The 16,270-nt window shown below is 41.9% G+C and overlaps 1 protein-coding gene across 1 annotated transcript; it reads right to left on the bottom strand.

Annotated features, from left to right (window-relative positions):
* Window positions 1-1,938: 1,938 nt before the first annotated feature.
* On the bottom strand, window positions 1,939-16,209 carry trpc1 (transient receptor potential cation channel, subfamily C, member 1). Its single transcript, XM_026180183.1, has 13 exons — window positions 15,254-16,209; window positions 14,281-14,435; window positions 14,093-14,194; window positions 13,772-13,974; window positions 12,834-12,965; window positions 12,469-12,664; window positions 11,155-11,491; window positions 9,365-9,504; window positions 8,415-8,561; window positions 4,600-4,784; window positions 2,933-3,134; window positions 2,365-2,559; window positions 1,939-2,274 (listed from the first exon to the last, which is right to left on the bottom strand). Exons 1-13 carry the CDS (start codon window positions 15,417-15,419, stop codon window positions 2,047-2,049), a joined length of 2,388 nt encoding a protein of 795 aa, XP_026035968.1. The 5' UTR covers window positions 15,420-16,209; the 3' UTR covers window positions 1,939-2,046.
* Between the last annotated feature and the right edge of the window lie 61 nt (window positions 16,210-16,270).

Below are 16,270 nucleotides of genomic sequence, written 5' to 3'. Positions count from 1 at the left end.
GAGAGGAGGCTTTTGCCTTGCAACCCTTCCAAATAAGCCACACTTGTTCAGTCTCTGTCTAATTGTGCTACCATCCAGTTTACTGAGGCCTGTAGAGTCTGAGATGTAGCGGCCTGACCTTGAAGTGAATTAGCTGGGATGTCCACTCCTGGGAAGATTGGCACCTGTGAATATTTTTAATGACTGTATCGAACAGGGATGTCAAACACAAGGCCCGCGGGCCAGAATTGGCCCAGTGACCAGAATCAGCCTGAAAAGATTCCAATCTGGCCCACTGGCCGGCTTTGGAAACAAACACACTTACACACACAAAAACATGCATCCTTACCGTAGAGCAGCTCTCAGCAACAGTTTCTTCTCTAAGATCATCGCTGATGTCTTTCCTCTTTGGCTTTGTGTTAACACACAGCTGAAGACACCAGACAATAGAAAACTGCCAAAACTTGCGTGTCACATAGGGGCTCACACTCGATGACGATCAGTTCATCGAATGCATTGGTTAGCAGCTGCTTTCTCCTCATTGGCATCTTAACTCACATGTAAGCAGTAAGGGTGTACATACTGCTTCTGCATTTAAGGGTTAGTTTTTGTGTAATATGTCATGTTTTGTAGTCCATCTGAATCTGATTTTGAGCCCTGCTAAGGAGCAGGTGGTTTTTATTATGTCCTGATACATAAAACCTTAGAAGTCAAAGTTAGTGTACTTTACTTTTTTTGTTTGTTTTTCTTTCTCTCTCTCTCTCTTTTTTTTTTTTTTACCATGACTGTAAATTGGATGATTACAGAACAAACAAGACACGGAGAAATTCCCATCTGTCTTCAATTACTCGAGGTTTTCGCATTCATGTCATGATTCTAGCACAGGATTAAACTGACCCCAGTCACCGGTGTCTGAAATAGGCAGAACACCAATTTATTATAATGTTTCATAAGATAAACATTATTCATATTTTAAAAATTCGGTGTGCATGCACATCTGTTCTGGCATTCCATAGTGGCAGTTTTCCTCAGAGTATTCCATATTCTGCCTTTCAGTTTTACCCTTTGAGGCTCTTGAATACAATGTGAATAAAGGATGGGGCTGATGCATTAAATAAAGATGTCAGTTTGGCGGACCAGTCATTAATTTAACAAGCTTAATATCCACAGGGGGGATTTGTTGCAGCTATTTGTCGTAGCTTTAATGATGGTTTAGCACCTGCCATTAAATTCCCAAGTTCGGTTTTAATGGGCAGGTTTGGAAATGTTAATTGTGGTGATTTAATGTGCAATATTTTATACATGCAATATTCTTTCAGTTCTTCTGGTTTCACGCCAACCAAGCGAGGAGCTTATTTGCTGAAGCTTTTTTCTCGAGCATCATCGTCATTATGATATTTTCTTAGTGTCTTTTTTTAGAAGCAAAGGTATGAAATGAAAACTATTTTCTTATGGAAAAAACTTTAATAATATTATTTATATTTTATTTTTGTCATCTGTCCAAATAAAACGCTTTCACCACTTTAGATTGTTCCTCTTTTTGTGTAAGACTTTTCACCTGGGAGAATGCCACATAATATCGGGTCTGTTTAGAGCGGTCGAGGCAAACACGCTCTGCTAAGCATCAGAATGGATGAGGTGTTTGTAGCGCAACTCTCTCGTGGAGCGGACAGCTCGGGGATTGGCTGAATAGTTTTGCTTTCAGACCTGTTGCAGCCAAAACGAAAAAAGCCATGAAATATCCAGTGTGTGTTTTTTTCTTAAATCTTTATTTATCTATTGAAAACAATGGCTTTTTTTATTTACAAAAAAGGTTACATAGCTGAGTAATAGATAGGAGGCCTGAGTCTGGAGGCTTTGGTGGAGGATACATATTTGTCTAGTTAAGTTCCAGGCTTAAAGTGAGGTTTAATAGCCTCTGTGACTCAAAAGAGCAGAGTATTTTTTTCTTTCTTTCTATTTTTTTTTTTTTTTTTGCACATGCTCGGGTCACACAGCAGCCCAGATAAACAAGAAGCAAAGATTTTGTCAAGAGGACAGGAGGGGAAAGAATAACAAGTCTTTTTTTTAGCTCCTTGGGTAGAACATGGCATATTTGGAGGTCCGGAAACCCAACAGGTCCCTCATCTCATTGCGAAACTTTGACAGGTCTTGGCGAAGGTCGTTCAGATTTTCCACCGTAGCCTGGTCTGTGCTTTGCATCTTCTGCCGGGTGGAGGTCAGGTAGCGGTGAACTAGACAGCACATGATCTTCTGGTAGTTCTCATCCCGCTTCTGCTTCAGGTTCTTCCACTCCTGTAAGGACAGCATTAACACAGAGGGTCATTTGTTGAAGATTAGAAGATGGGTTTGAATCAAACTTTTACAATATTGTTTATCTCTCACCTTCAGACTGTTCTGTCTCTTCACTTTGCCCTTCGAGGTGTGTGAACAGATCCACTTGCTCAGGCTGGTCACCAAGTAGCAGACAGTCTTTGGAGAAGGGAGGATGTTTAAGGGTGGAGGCAGCGTGCACTTGTCATCAAAGTAGCTGAGCCACAATTTGGCCCGGGCAAACTTCCACTCTTTATCCTCGTGATTCTACAGGAGTCCAAAAGCCAATAAGAACACTTAAGAACGAAGGAATGTTGGAAAACTTTCATGCATTTAAACTTTCACACACAGTTTTACAGGAGGAATGTTGAAAATGCAAAACCACCACACAGTGGAAACTTAGGGGAACAGATTTTTGTGAAAGATAAGTTGCACTTATTGCAATCGAAATCAAGCAGGCCGCAAAGAGCGGTTCCAAGGAAAGAAAGTAGCTAACATCTGTGGAACAATTCAGGGCTACTTTGAGGAAAATTAAACCTTAACAATAAACGAAAACCGTCGGAGATTTCAATGCCAGGACAAATTCAAACTGCCCGTGGCAGCACTGAGACCATCAGCGCCAAAACTTATTTACACTTACAGCAATTTGCCTGAAGCTTTTATGGAGCATGGCCACCAGCAGCTTGGTCAGCACAATAACCACCACGATGTTGTAGGTGCCTATGATCATGGCGCCGACAAAAGAGCGCAGCTCCTCTGTGTAGCTGATGCGGGTGACGAAGAGTGCAACGTGTGCCAGGGAGAAGATGTACCAGAACAGTGCATAGCAGGTCCCCATAAATCTGCAAAAGAGACGAAGCTAGTACGTGTGCAGGTCAGGTTTAAACATACAACCCTGTCTCCAAAAAAAGTTGAGAAATAAATACAAACCAACATTTACATAAAAAGAGCTCCCTAGAAAGTCTTTCATAAAAACGAGGAAGGGTTCAGGACTCTTTGAAGCACTATGTGGGGAAATATTTTAAGAATAGCATTTCTTATTGTAAAAATGCTAGGGGGCATGCAGATTCAAGTACCTACATATCACTTTATTAGAAGATTAAGAGAATCTGGAGAAATCTCTGCACACAATGAAAATGTCTGAAAACCAATATTCAGTGGTCATTATCTTTGGGCCTGCAGGCATTAAAAAACAAACACAATTCTAAAGTGCAACAATTAGTCAGTTTGGGGGTTGTTAACATGTGATTTAAGTAGGATCATGTGCCAAATTTTCTGAAATGTGTCACTTCAAATGCAAAACAATTTCTCCTTTGTTTTAAATTTTTTAACTGAATGTAGGATTTAAATGATTTGTTGTTAAGCCGCTCTAAACTGAGGTGTGCTCCGATGCACAAAATGTCAAAAGAGAAAAGCAAGCAGAGAGAGACATGAGCAATCTGACTGCTGTGCAGACTTCATTACACAACCTGCACATGACCGACTACTTCAGAGCGTAATAAGATTTACAAAGCTTCCAGGGAACACAGATGTGCTTACTCATCTGTAAAAAAGGTGTAATGTGCACAATTACATAAAAGACTACTTTCAAATAAAAAAAAAAAAGGATTATGCGTCACGTAACCTATCAGTTATTTTTGTTTTTATACTTTTACATGAAGATGGAAGGCGAGGGAGAGTTTTCTTGTGATGCTTCGGATGTCTTGTCTCATCTTCACAGCTTGTGCTGCAATTTTCTCCTAAAAATCTGACTTGAATTGTAACATTTACAAGTTTTACTCTATGTATTGTATAGATTTCTGTGTATTTCTTGTATTTATTTAAGCACACTATTTGTACTATTAACATTTGTCCCTGCTTATGTTAAAAATCACTGTTTAGTTTCTGTCCAAATTCTGTCTAAATTAGTGTTTTCCATGTACATGAATTGAAGAATGTATGAGCTACACAGTGTTTATTTTTATAACAGTCCTTTCATATGCATTTGCAGTGCCTCATAGGCTTTTTAAACTATGTTGACTTATCTATTTTTTTTAGCTCTGAAGAAAGCACCCTTGTGCTTAGACTTCACAGTACTGAATAAAGTCTGTGCTGCATAACTGTTAAAGTGCTCCCACACTTTGCTGTCTCTTTCAATGTTATGATCTAATTTTACAGTGTATAAAGATCATGTATGCATATAAACATATATAAAGGATAAAAACATATATAAAGGTTTTATATAACCTTCAACATCCCTCAACATATACACTAAACAGTCATTGACGCCATCGCTGTCCAAAATGACAGAATGAGGTTTGCCCATACGTGTGGAATGCGTCGTTGCTCTGCTGCTCGCAGAAGATGCCCCCGCAGTCCTTGGGTGGATTGTTTTCCTTATCTTTCTGGTCCTTTCCATAGAGCTGGGTGAGTCCAATGGTGAAGGAGAATAACACAAGCAGGAAGAGGCCCAAAAACTTTCCAAACTCCTGCAGCATTTGTCCCATGGAGATCTAGCGAGAGATTAACATTTTCCCGTTAATCTTGTGCTGCTTGCTCTAACAGCTTTCTCAAAGAAATCTCAATAATCTTCATCAGCCTTTAAGCAGCTGGATTGGATTAAACTTGACTCTGCTTAATGTCTGATCTGAACAACACTGGCCTGAAATGAAAACAACCAAGATATTGCAGTATCACATTCTCTGTGCTAACTAGATCTCCCTTTAAAACACCAATCAATCAAGTTTATTGAAAGTCTGGGTAATGCTAGAGACTTAGAAGATTTGATAAACTAGATTTTCTATGTTCTCTAATCAAATAACTTTTGTGCAACTGGACTGTGATATATTAAAAGCCCAACTACACATTAATTAGACACACTTACAATTACAATATATTAGAGTGCAACTCTCTGATTTTTAAAATGTCACAGAAAGTGTAAATTATGTAAAAGTAACACTGTAGTACATTTAAATTCAACAACAGTCCAGCAGAATTCGTTTCTACTTTGTATACTGAATTTTTACTCTAGTACTTCTTTTCAAAGCCATTCAGACTTTAGAAAGACGCATGCTCGCACTGCTTCACCACTCTCTGACCACTCTTAGCGTGTTTTTTCACCCATGTTCAGATTTAGTAGTGGTTCCTCAGGGAAGAGGAAGAAAACCTACTTATTCTGGCTGCTAGAGTTCTCTCAACCTACCTGAAGAAACACAGAGACAAACACGGAGGAAGCCAGAGAGAGGACGAGAACACAGAAATCTTCTTAAAGCATTGGAAACCCACTATTTACAGGCTTGTGCCGCATATCTGTTTATAAGGACCTCGAGATGGTCAAACAAGGTCAGAACACACTCCTACCCTTGCAAAACACAAACACATATAAAGTGTCCAGTGTAAGAGAAAACCATTCTGGCTGCATGACGAATCATGATGTTTGATGAATGGTGAGTACAGAGTTTGTGCTGGAACCCAGGGAGTCTATTTGAGAAAGTTTGGTCTGTTCGGGTGATTTATTCCCCCAGTGTATTCATCTGCCACTTTGTACACATCTGATTTAGGAGATGTGGGTGCTCCCTGCCTGACAGATATCCTAAACTGGTTACTGTACAAACAGAACAGAAATATAGCAGGGTATTACCTCCTCACCGTGACTGGAGGAGGTCTAATGCATACCTCAAATAAATCTAACCAAAGATACTCAATGCAGCACTGTTAGATAATGAGAGGAAATTTTATGTTATTTAATTTAGAGAGTGAAAATTAAATGCATCTATTTATCCATCCATTTTCTCAACTGCTTGTTCAATTTTGGGTTCCTGAGGCTGGAGCCTATTCTAGCTGTCACAGGGGAAAAGGCAGGGTACCCTCTGAGCTAAACCAAATGTAGTAAAGTAAATAAAAAGGAAGCTACAGCTTTGCTGTTGCTGGATTCATCCTGAGATTTGTTCCTGTTGATTTCACTGCAGAAACTGTGAAATCTGTGCAGCAGCTCAGCTGTTTTGGGCCCAGAAAACTGTTAATGTTAAATATAGTGTCATGAGTGACCCAGGGTCCATGAACAGTTATGGACTTTTATATATCTTGTAGATATGTGTGCTGCACTGTGCTGCTGTCCGTGTGTTTTTTCTATGCTTGTGTGATAGGTGTGTGTGTGTGTGTGTGGCTGAGTTCTGGGGTTCAGTCAGGCCTGGTGGGTGTGGCCCTGTCAGGTGGCTGGCCACACCTGAAGATCATCACACACACCTGGAGCTGATCAAGCCTTAGGTTTCCTTAATGGAAACAGAATCTGAAAGTATTTCACAAGCTGTACGTTTAGGAGACAGACTCAGTTCAATTTAATCCTTGCTTACAACATCTAAAGTTAATCCGTATACATTTAGCATGACTTATTTCTATTTCTCTTACACACACTCAAATAGCCCAGCTGACTCTCAGTTAGCCTATGGCACATTAATGATGTCAGTGAGGTTAAGTCTGGGCCGTGATAGACCCACACCACAGACGCATACTCCCACTTTCAGTCACTCTTTCCAAACTCAGTTGGGGGCAATACCTACCGGAAATATGAGCTGGCCTCTTCAGGGCGGACAGAATGAGAGAAACATTCATTATTCCAACCCACATAGTATTGACTCACTGTCTGTGTGTGTGTCCATGCCTGAGTACGACTGGACTGAATCCTAGCATGCCAGATATCACAGGAGTGTGGAAATGTGTGGGTGCGTGTGCATTAGAGGAGAGGTGTGTCTGCCACGTGAGTGCGAGTACGGCTGCGAACACGCCAACCAAACCAAACCAAGTGTATTTTCAAAGCTGATTTTCCATCCTGTCAAGCCAGACAGTTATGTCACAGAGTGAAGAAGAAGGGCGAGAAGAAAAAAAACGAGAGTGAAGCAGGAAGAGCGTAGCTGAAAAATGCTCATTAAAAAGCTACAGAGCACCCTGACTGTTTTATAAGTCAACCACAAACAGCACCTCGAAATAATGACAGGAAGGACTGACCTCACTGCGCACCTCAAGAGTTCTTTACGCTTTAAAAGTCACACATTGGGAAAAATGAACCTCACGTTTGCTAACAAAAATTCAGATAATGGCAGGCTTCATGATTTCCCTCTGCCAGCTGGATAATAATATAAAACCTGATATGATAAAAAGGGACATCTATGGCGCCTGAGTAGAAAATATGCAAAGCAGACTTCTGGCTTCTCTGAAGCTACAAAGAAATCTCCAATATTCAAATGAAGTCATTTTGATTTTTTTTTAATCTTCACAGACAAAAGTAACACTACTTGGTTAATAACATCTATAACCTTTTGCAAATGGCAAGAAAATGCAAGCTAATTCTAAACTAATGTTTGGCATTATAAGCTAAAACAGGCTAATCAAGAGAATCCAGTGCAGCTTTTCCAGGCTTCGGGAAGCTTAGTGAATATTTTTCACTTGGATATTTTCCACAGTGCTCCATTGATATATTTTCTATAAGAGATGTTCCTTGTCAGAAATGTCAGACAATAAATCCAATTTTGATTTGAAAAGAAAAAAAAAAACATCCCACAAGTGTATTTAATAAGAGCTTCCCTTCTCCGCTCTGCATTTATTCCCATGCAGCCAAAATCGTATAGATTGCACATACTTAAATAAATCAACTGTGAAGGCAGTCATTCATTTAGATGATAGCAGTATGGCGATGTACATGGTAAATAAGCTGCAAATCCTTTTTCAGTTTATTATGTGCGCATTATCAGAGCAGAACACATTAATCTGCTGCCTCACTTCACTGTGCTTATACTTAATGCTTATGATGATGGTTATGCTGAGCACAGCTGGTGTGATGCTTAGAGTTGGCTCGCCCTGCAGTGTTCACATCCACTAACAGAGGAAGAGAGTGGGTGGTGTGTGTGTGTGTGGCGTCCGGGACAAAGATAAAATAAATAAATAAATAAATAGGCGAAGCAGTTTTATAATCATTGCATAACTATAAGGCCATTTTTTTCTCATTAAAGGGCTTTACAGATGTATCACTTAAAACCCTCAGGGATCGCAGTCATATCTCGTTGTTGCCTGCTTGCACTGAGTGAGAATCAAGCCTCTCTACAAAACACTCACAGCTACTTTAATGTATATTCCAACTGTTTTCCTACCTGTAGAGGGCCCAGTATGGAGCTCGTGGTGTACATGAAGAAAAGTCGCAGGTAACTAAGAACGTTGGCAAAGGCAAACAGTCCCTCGGCCACCAGGATGGGATGGAAGGCATCCCAGTCCTTCCTGTTCTGCTCCTGATCTTTAAACTGCAGATCAAAGCAAAGAGATTCAGAGAAAGATACATATCTGAATGTACTGTCACCGTCTTTAAATGTCATAGAAGGCATTATTTTTCCAAAGGACAGCACTATGCAAGTCTTGAGCCAAGTGGAGAAGAAAAGAAGTATTTATATAATGCAGATGAACAGTTCTTAAAAAAGAGGAAAACATCCAGCAAAAGACCTAAAACAGGACCTTAATCTACTGGACCATTTACTGTTAGCCAAAATCTCATCAGAAATGGCCCCAATGAAAAGTTGGCTGCCAAGACACCATTTTTAAAGAAGGGAGTAAACGAATACCTGGGTAGGAAACCCACATAATTATGAACTGACCTCCCTTAAATCAGACCTCAACATAATTGAAGCACTGTCGGATTGTCTTGACAGAGAACAGAACAAAAGGAAGCCAACACCCAAAAGAAGAGCTTTGAATGTCCTTCAAGAAGCCTGGAGAACTATTCCTGAAGACTACTTAAAGACATGAAACGAGAACTCTAAACAGAAGTTAGACCTCTATTTCAAAACTGTTTGGCTGTGTGTGGTCTGTGCTCCGTTTACTGCCTTAGGTGAGGCACATTACACCTTTATCAGTCTTAATGGTGCATTAGAAAGCTCAATTCCTAGAATAGCTTTGCCCAGCTTTCAACTTGATCTGAGATCTAATTGAAACAACAGATGAAAACACCTCCCTGGAATGTAGCGTTAATATGCACAAGCGTTATTCCACGAAACCTTAAATCTAATTATCTATCCATTAAATGTAAGGAGTGTGTGCTATGTGTCTGTACCTTGCTATGAGCAACAATCTTCAGAGCAAAGGTGGCTAAGTAGAGGGAGTTCATCACAAAACTCAGCTGGTTCCTAGACTCTTCCAGAAAGTCTTCCAGCCCCTCATACCACAGACGCTTCACATCTGACCACACCATTCCTATAGGGGGGGGGAAGAATCCACCATTACCACGTACACACAGACGTATACACACACACCCACCACTGGAAAAAGGATGTCATCCACAACATTTTAAAATCCCTTCAAGGCTCAGCCATCAGTCATCTCACAGAGAGAGCCCGGGGGAAACAGGAATGTGTGAGACACAGAAATCAAGAGATTAATGTGCTGAAAATGTGTCATCTGTGGGATTTAGGGAGGTGCGTGGAATTTAATTAAGATGGGTTAGCGTCTTTTTGTGTTTAAATGGTATTTCATCAATTCTAAATGTACAAAAGGAATAAAAAAAATTACTGCAGGTGCAAGTTAATGTTCAGTCGGATTTTCTTATGCCTTGATTCAGAAACTGTTAGAGTTCTGAGTTTCCCATTAACGTGAGGCCTCTGGCCCAGGGGAATACCAGGATGGAGGGAAGAGGAGAAAGATGATAGGAAGAGGGAAAGCAAACAATGGAGAGGAAAAAGAAAAAACAAAAAAGTGTTGCAACTCTAAGAACTCCCCTTCCCATTCTGATAACATAAGGCAGGAGGCTGTCTGAGAACGGTAACCGTTAGTAATCTCATTCCTCTCATTTAACTCATCTTGGGTGACGTGTTGACGCTGCAGGGATACTGTACACCATTGCCTCTCGCCTTGGAGTTTAGGCTGTTTTCAAAATGACGCAACCATTAGAAAAAAAAATGCAAAGTTTATCTTTGATGCTGCTCTTTTGCAATGCTTAAGGAAATGTTCTCCCTCTAGTGGGCTATTGTAGCCCATGGAAAACCCTATTATGCTTCTTATCTAATGACTGAAAACCTCATGTCAATCCTGCAGTGTACAAACTAAACTGACAATTACCCCACAGCACAGCACAACACTTTATATCATTGAATAATAGATGTCAATTGCTTCTAAATCCTTTCACATCCCGTCACATGAAGTTACTGGGAAGATTTATTAAAGAAAGAGCTGAAACCTAGATGCTGTGGTCGTGATGCTTTGTCTCTGGTGGAAGTGGCTCGGATTTTTTGCAACAATGAGACAAACATGCCTACTGCGGAAGCAGAGCCATTAAAGAGACTAAACAGCCGTGTTAATGGTTTCTTGGCAGAAGGGTAAGGTAAAGAGGCAGAGTCAATTTCCAGCTGTCACTATCCGCCCTTTTTCTGAAAAGATAGCTGGTGTATGTGTGAATATGTTTCCACGGCTGTGTGTTGAGTTCATTGATACCAGCACTCAGAAGGGCCACAGGGGGGAAAGAAGAAGCTGCAGTTTCTTTTCTATTGTGCTCAATTAGAAGCAGGGCTGACGGATTTAATCCGGTCAAGCTGGGCTTTCTGTCATTTGGTGTAGAAACAGCCGTTTGTCATGTAATGCCTGATGTGATTATGGACACGGGATACTGGACTTTAGCCAGATCATAACAGGAAGCGCTCATTTTCACTCAACCATGCCATGTTACCGTATTAACCTTTAGTTTGTGGGACTGGGTTTTGACTCTAGTTCTAGTTCCTTAAAGTGCATTAGGAAATAGATAAGTATTAAATTATCAAAGCGCTAAAATATATAAAGCACAATAACTACATATAATGCATGACACGCCTCTGGAAACAGCATTATGCGTTATTTACGGGGTAAAAGTCTGACCTATGATCCAGAGGATGAGCAGGTAATCAATCATCTCAAGCGCGGGCCCCATCGTGTTCTTCTTGTTCTCGTTGTAGACCAGAGAGTACAGGTTAAGCAGCAGCAGGAAGGTGAAGTAGGAGGCGCTGTGGATGATGAACTTAACGAAAGGGGTATGGATTATTTGGCCAACACGGGAGCGTGGCACCAGAAGGTAGCAGACAGAAAGGAGAGGCCAAAGCATGGCCACGCTCAGAACTGTGGCCATTTTTAGACAGGTGTGCTTGCGTCGGTAGCTGGCCATCTCTCCAAACCAGACAGTGTTGAGGAACTGCTGACAGTTGGACTGAGCCACAAACTGTAAAAGGGACATCAAGAGAGAACGGCAGTTAAAGCATCGGTGGACAGATGTTTAATACGAAAAAAGAAAAACTTTACGAAAAATCAGCAAAGTGAAGAAAGAGTTCAAGATTTCGTGAGAACAATTCTTAGGTTTCTGGGCGCGGGTTTGCTTTGATGATCATTTCACTGGAATAAATATGAAGCTACAGCCAGAAGATTAGCACAAAGACTGGCTCAAGAATAAATAGCTGTGTGATGAGCTGTGGATAGCTCCAACACCCAACCTGCTTCCCCCTGTTTATAATGTAAGCTCTACTAATCAGTTGCAGACTGCAATTTAAGATTTATCGCACAAACACGACAGCAGCATCAATCTCCTCTTCTAACTTTAGGCAACAGAACCAATAAACATTTCTTTTTTAAATTTCTGATACTCGTTAGGGATCGTCACAGGAGATTATCTGCCTCCCTCTTACTCTATCCCTAGCATCCTCTTCTGTCACATCAGCTCTCTGCACATTCTTCTTCTTCTCTGTGGTCTTCTTCTTCTCTTCCTATCTGACAGTTTTACCGTCAACTTTTTTCCAATATATCCACTATGCCACCTCCTCACATGCTCAAACCATCTCAGCCTTTTCTCTCTAACTTTGTCTCCAACAACTTAAGCCGAGCTGTCCCTCTGATGGACTCATTTCTAATCCTCCCTCTCTTCATCACTCTAAATGAGCATCTTCAGCTTGGCTTCCTGTTTTTTTAGGCAGTGCCACCGTCTACAAACCACACAACATAGCAGGTTTCACCACCAACTTGTTAACCTTCCCTTACGCTCTTGCTGCTATAATCTGTCACAAATCAGGGCAGCCATTCTAACAATAAATAGGAGGTGGACTCATTTGTTATTAGTCACATTGCCCTTTTGCCCTCTGTAGAAACCTTATGAGTGTCTTCAGCAGTAAACAGTCTGTTACTACCTGCCCAGTGATGTATGCAAACCTCTTTTTGGTTGTACTTGATGGCCAGTTTAAGTCGACTGAGATTCATACGCTCCTCCAGTAAGCCTCTCTTGTCAACATGATCCTCGGTGGATGTGTGGTTGAGAATCACTTCTAGCTCTCGAGAGTTTCGAGCCTGAGCCAGCAGGTCTTTGGCAAACATCTTGCACTGCTTTGCCAGTTCCTCATAGTCAGTTCTAGAGCAAATAAATTAGATCAAATAAGAGGATATTAAAAGGTTAAGATTCTTATCAATCTCAGGCTATAAAAGAAAGGATTTACAGCATCGCTATATGTATTTACATCTGTTTACAGGCAAAGAAATTGGATTAACGCTCTGATGCATGTGCAGCATGTTGACTCTACCTGAACTCCACTTCAACGAGACTGAGCTCCTTTAGGTCTGCGCTCAGCTCAAAGGCCCTGAGTATGGGATCTTCCTCTGTCAGCATGATGAGAGAGGGGCTGGCTAGGCAGCGGTAGATGTCGAGACGGAACCTAACCCACCACCATCAACAGAAACGAGGCGGTTAAAACCTCCCCAAAGGGGATAGGTGGAAACATGACAGACTTGTGCAGATGGGAGAAGAAATAAGGAGAAACATTCAGTCCTCTATCTGTTTCATTTATACCTTCTTTCACCTCTATGTTGTTTGGCAGCCAAACTGCAGAGTGATTCATTTAGTGTACTGTGTGGGAGGCCACACTGCCCTGCACAGAGAAAATAAAGGCCCCTGCGGAAGAGATCAGCAAAATCTCATCTGCAAGTCCGAGAAGGTATCAGAAACCAAGTACTCCTTCTTCCCAGAGGAACTGCTGCTGTTTTGCTGTTTTCCCTTAAATTAGAGTTTGTATTGATTTTGTATTTCAGTAAAATACCAATACCGACTCTCTACAGCTAGATCAGTCGAGCTTGACAATAACAGAGAAAATCAGGAGTCCTCTCGGGGACAAGGAAGATACTTTGGGCATTCATTGGACTGTAAAAAATGGCTAAAGAATTCCTAAAACCCAGTGTGTTGATTAAATCATCGACTTCTAGGAGCAGCAGACTGGATTTTCAACCTAATGCTGCCATCGAAACAAGAGGCTGCAATGTTTCACAAGAGCCACTTTACTTGGAGCAAAACTGGGTTGATTTGTTGGGTCAAAACAATCAAAACATCACCTACAAAACAGAAGTGGTATTGACTATTCCAATTTAAAGTAATTGAGCAAAGAAATAGTCCGCTGGTGCTCTTAATGCACTCGTCTGCACAAAGTCAGTGCCACTTAAGTATTTTGTGAGCTCTAGTTAACTGTACCTGGAGTGGCGTAAGCTGTCCTTCTTGTTTTTAACGTTGCAGAGCGTGCACTCACAGCCAACAGCGTGAGGCCGGGGGAGAGAGATGTCCTGCTTGAGCAGCATGGTCAGGATCTCGTAGTTGTTCCTGTGGGCTGCCAGGATGACTGGAGCCACATCCATGGTGGTGGAATACTCTGGATTCTGGATGCGCTGCATCAGTTTCTGACAAGAGCATGGATTAAAAAAAAAAATACTGTAAGTGAATTATAGAAATTGATAAGCAAGTTTTTGCCTTAATGGTGTTTCTTTTCTTGAAAACGAGTAATAACAGCAGACTTACAGCAATAGAGGGCTTAGAAGATCTCCTTGGCCTGTGGTTAAGGAGAATGTCCACGGCTCCTACCACCTCTGAGTCTATGGCCACCAACAAAGCGTCTGTTGCCTACACAGAAAGAAATGCACAATTTTAGTGATGTAAATGATGTCTTGTGTATATTATTTTACCCCTAGTCTGTGCTTGCTTGTTACCTGGCAGCCATACTCCAAGAGCAGCTGAAGGATGTCCAGATTCTCGTTCTCGATGGCGATGGTCACTGCATCTCGGCCCAGCACATCCACACTGTTGATGTTGAGCTCGCCGTGTCTGTTCTCCTCCAGCAGTTTCTTCACCATGTAGTAGTCACCTGAGAAGCAAGTCAAGGACAAAGCAGCACATCATAAATGTGATCCACCTTGGCAAGTTCTCACAAAGGCGGATCCTTTGAAGAAGCGAAACATTAGTGTGAGCGCGGTGCCAAAACGACACAAACACACAGCGCCGGTTATCAGGCGAGCTCTTTCAGAGAACAGGCTCAGATCCAGCGGCAACCCTTAATCTTGTGTAACAATAACATCTCCCTCAAAGGACAATTTCTGTTGCTGGGCCACGTTTAGGGAGACTTTATATGGTCACAGTGGCAGTTATTGGCTTAGCACACTTCTGCCTGTACAATGTTCTTAACTTATCAATGAAATATTCTCACGCCACGGGGACTAGTTGAGAAAACCCATGCCTCTTTGTTATTTTACACTTACACTGTCTACGTCTTGCCTTGCTGGCATTTAGCTTGTTTGCATTAACTTTCCATGTTGGGGTTTGTGAAAAGTCAGGAGACCAGGGAGAGAAACTTAAAGTGGAGCAGACATTTAACTATTAACTGCCCCTTGGGCAAATTACCACAGTATCCAAAGTGTGGGCAGCTGTGAGTGGCATACACTGGAGTGGGGGGATCTGTAATGATTGAGTAGTTTGCCAGCTGCTAAATGAGCCTGTATGACATCTGCCATGCTGTCACTGCGTGTGCGCTCTACCTCCTACATGAGACATGTAGCTTCAGCATCCCTAATGATCACAATAACGAGCTTCCTTCAGCTCGTAGTCACGTGTTGCACGGACATCCCATTGCATTGCAAACAGGGAACAACAGCCCAGATATTAAATTAGACGAAACAAGAGCCAAACCTTTCTCGCATGCCAGGAGGAAGAGTTTCTCGTCCAGAGTCGTCTCCTCTTTCACTTCTCTCACGTCTTTCAAGGCCAGGAATTTGTCCGGAGAGGAAGCGTCCGTGCCATGGTACAGAGCTGCCATTACGACGGAGAGCGAGTACGGCAAGACGCTGATGTGCATCCCACTAGAAACCGACGACCATTACACGAGAAATCCCGTCATATGCGATGACATGCGAAGAATGCTTCTGTAGTTGCGCAGCAGAGGTTTAAAGCGGCCGACTTAAACCAGTGCCAGTAATCGCTGGCATTACCGTCCCAGCTCCGGTGCGTTCGCTTTTTCCCTTTTTTCGGGGTTAAAATATCGCCTATTGTAGCCCTTTTCGCACCATCGATCTCAAACGTGGGGTTAAAAAGTGTTCACGGCGACGGCAAGTAGACGAAACAACGCGGTCATTTCTCGCGGCGTGTTTACAAGCACCATCTTCTCACTTGCATCGCAGTGGTCCTGATGCTGCTGGCGAGGTTTGCACTGCGCATGTTTCCTCCTCCACCTGCTTGATCGTTTCGCAGGCGCAAAGCCTCTTCTCCGTGATTACGTAACAGTGCATCTTTGCCGTGTACAGTACACTGTGTAAATTCACAGCGTGTGAGCGTTCACTGTGACAGTGCATGCACACGTGCTGACTCTGAAGCATGAACTACACACATACAGTATGCTAAGCGGTAAAGACTGGGAGATAAACAGAAATCAGCAATGGCTGTGGCTCCTGCTCAGGTCACTTCCTGCAGTAATGTGAAAGTCCTGATGGAAATGCTGTGTTGGGACATGCATGGGTGACATTCAGTGCACATGGATATGGATATGGCGGCATATGGGCTCATATAATCCGTGACAGACTGTTAGGAAATACATCTGGTATCCTGATTCAGTGAAATCTCTTTATAATTATGCTGAAATGTAAACGTGTCTGTGTTTAAAGCACCTTATGTCAGCTTCTGTTGTTTAAATGTTCTATAACCTATAGATGA

The sequence above is a fragment of the Astatotilapia calliptera genome, chromosome 9 (assembly GCF_900246225.1).
Source record: "Astatotilapia calliptera chromosome 9, fAstCal1.2, whole genome shotgun sequence".
Taxonomy (NCBI): Eukaryota; Metazoa; Chordata; class Actinopteri; order Cichliformes; family Cichlidae; genus Astatotilapia; species Astatotilapia calliptera.
This window is presented reverse-complemented; position numbering and strand designations above follow the sequence as displayed.

Excerpts from the sequence above, each read along its gene's own strand:
- trpc1 (XM_026180183.1), bottom strand. The coding sequence starts at position 15,419 with ATGCACATCAGCGTCTTGCCGTACTCGCTCTCCGTCGTAATGGCAGCT. Across the intron at positions 9,505-11,154 it reads GCTCATCCTCTGGATCATAG|GAATGGTGTGGTCAGATGTG; the intron begins GTCAGACTTTTA and ends CCCCCCCTATAG. Across the intron at positions 8,562-9,364 it reads AGATTGTTGCTCATAGCAAG|TTTAAAGATCAGGAGCAGAA; the intron begins GTACAGACACAT and ends TTTGATCTGCAG.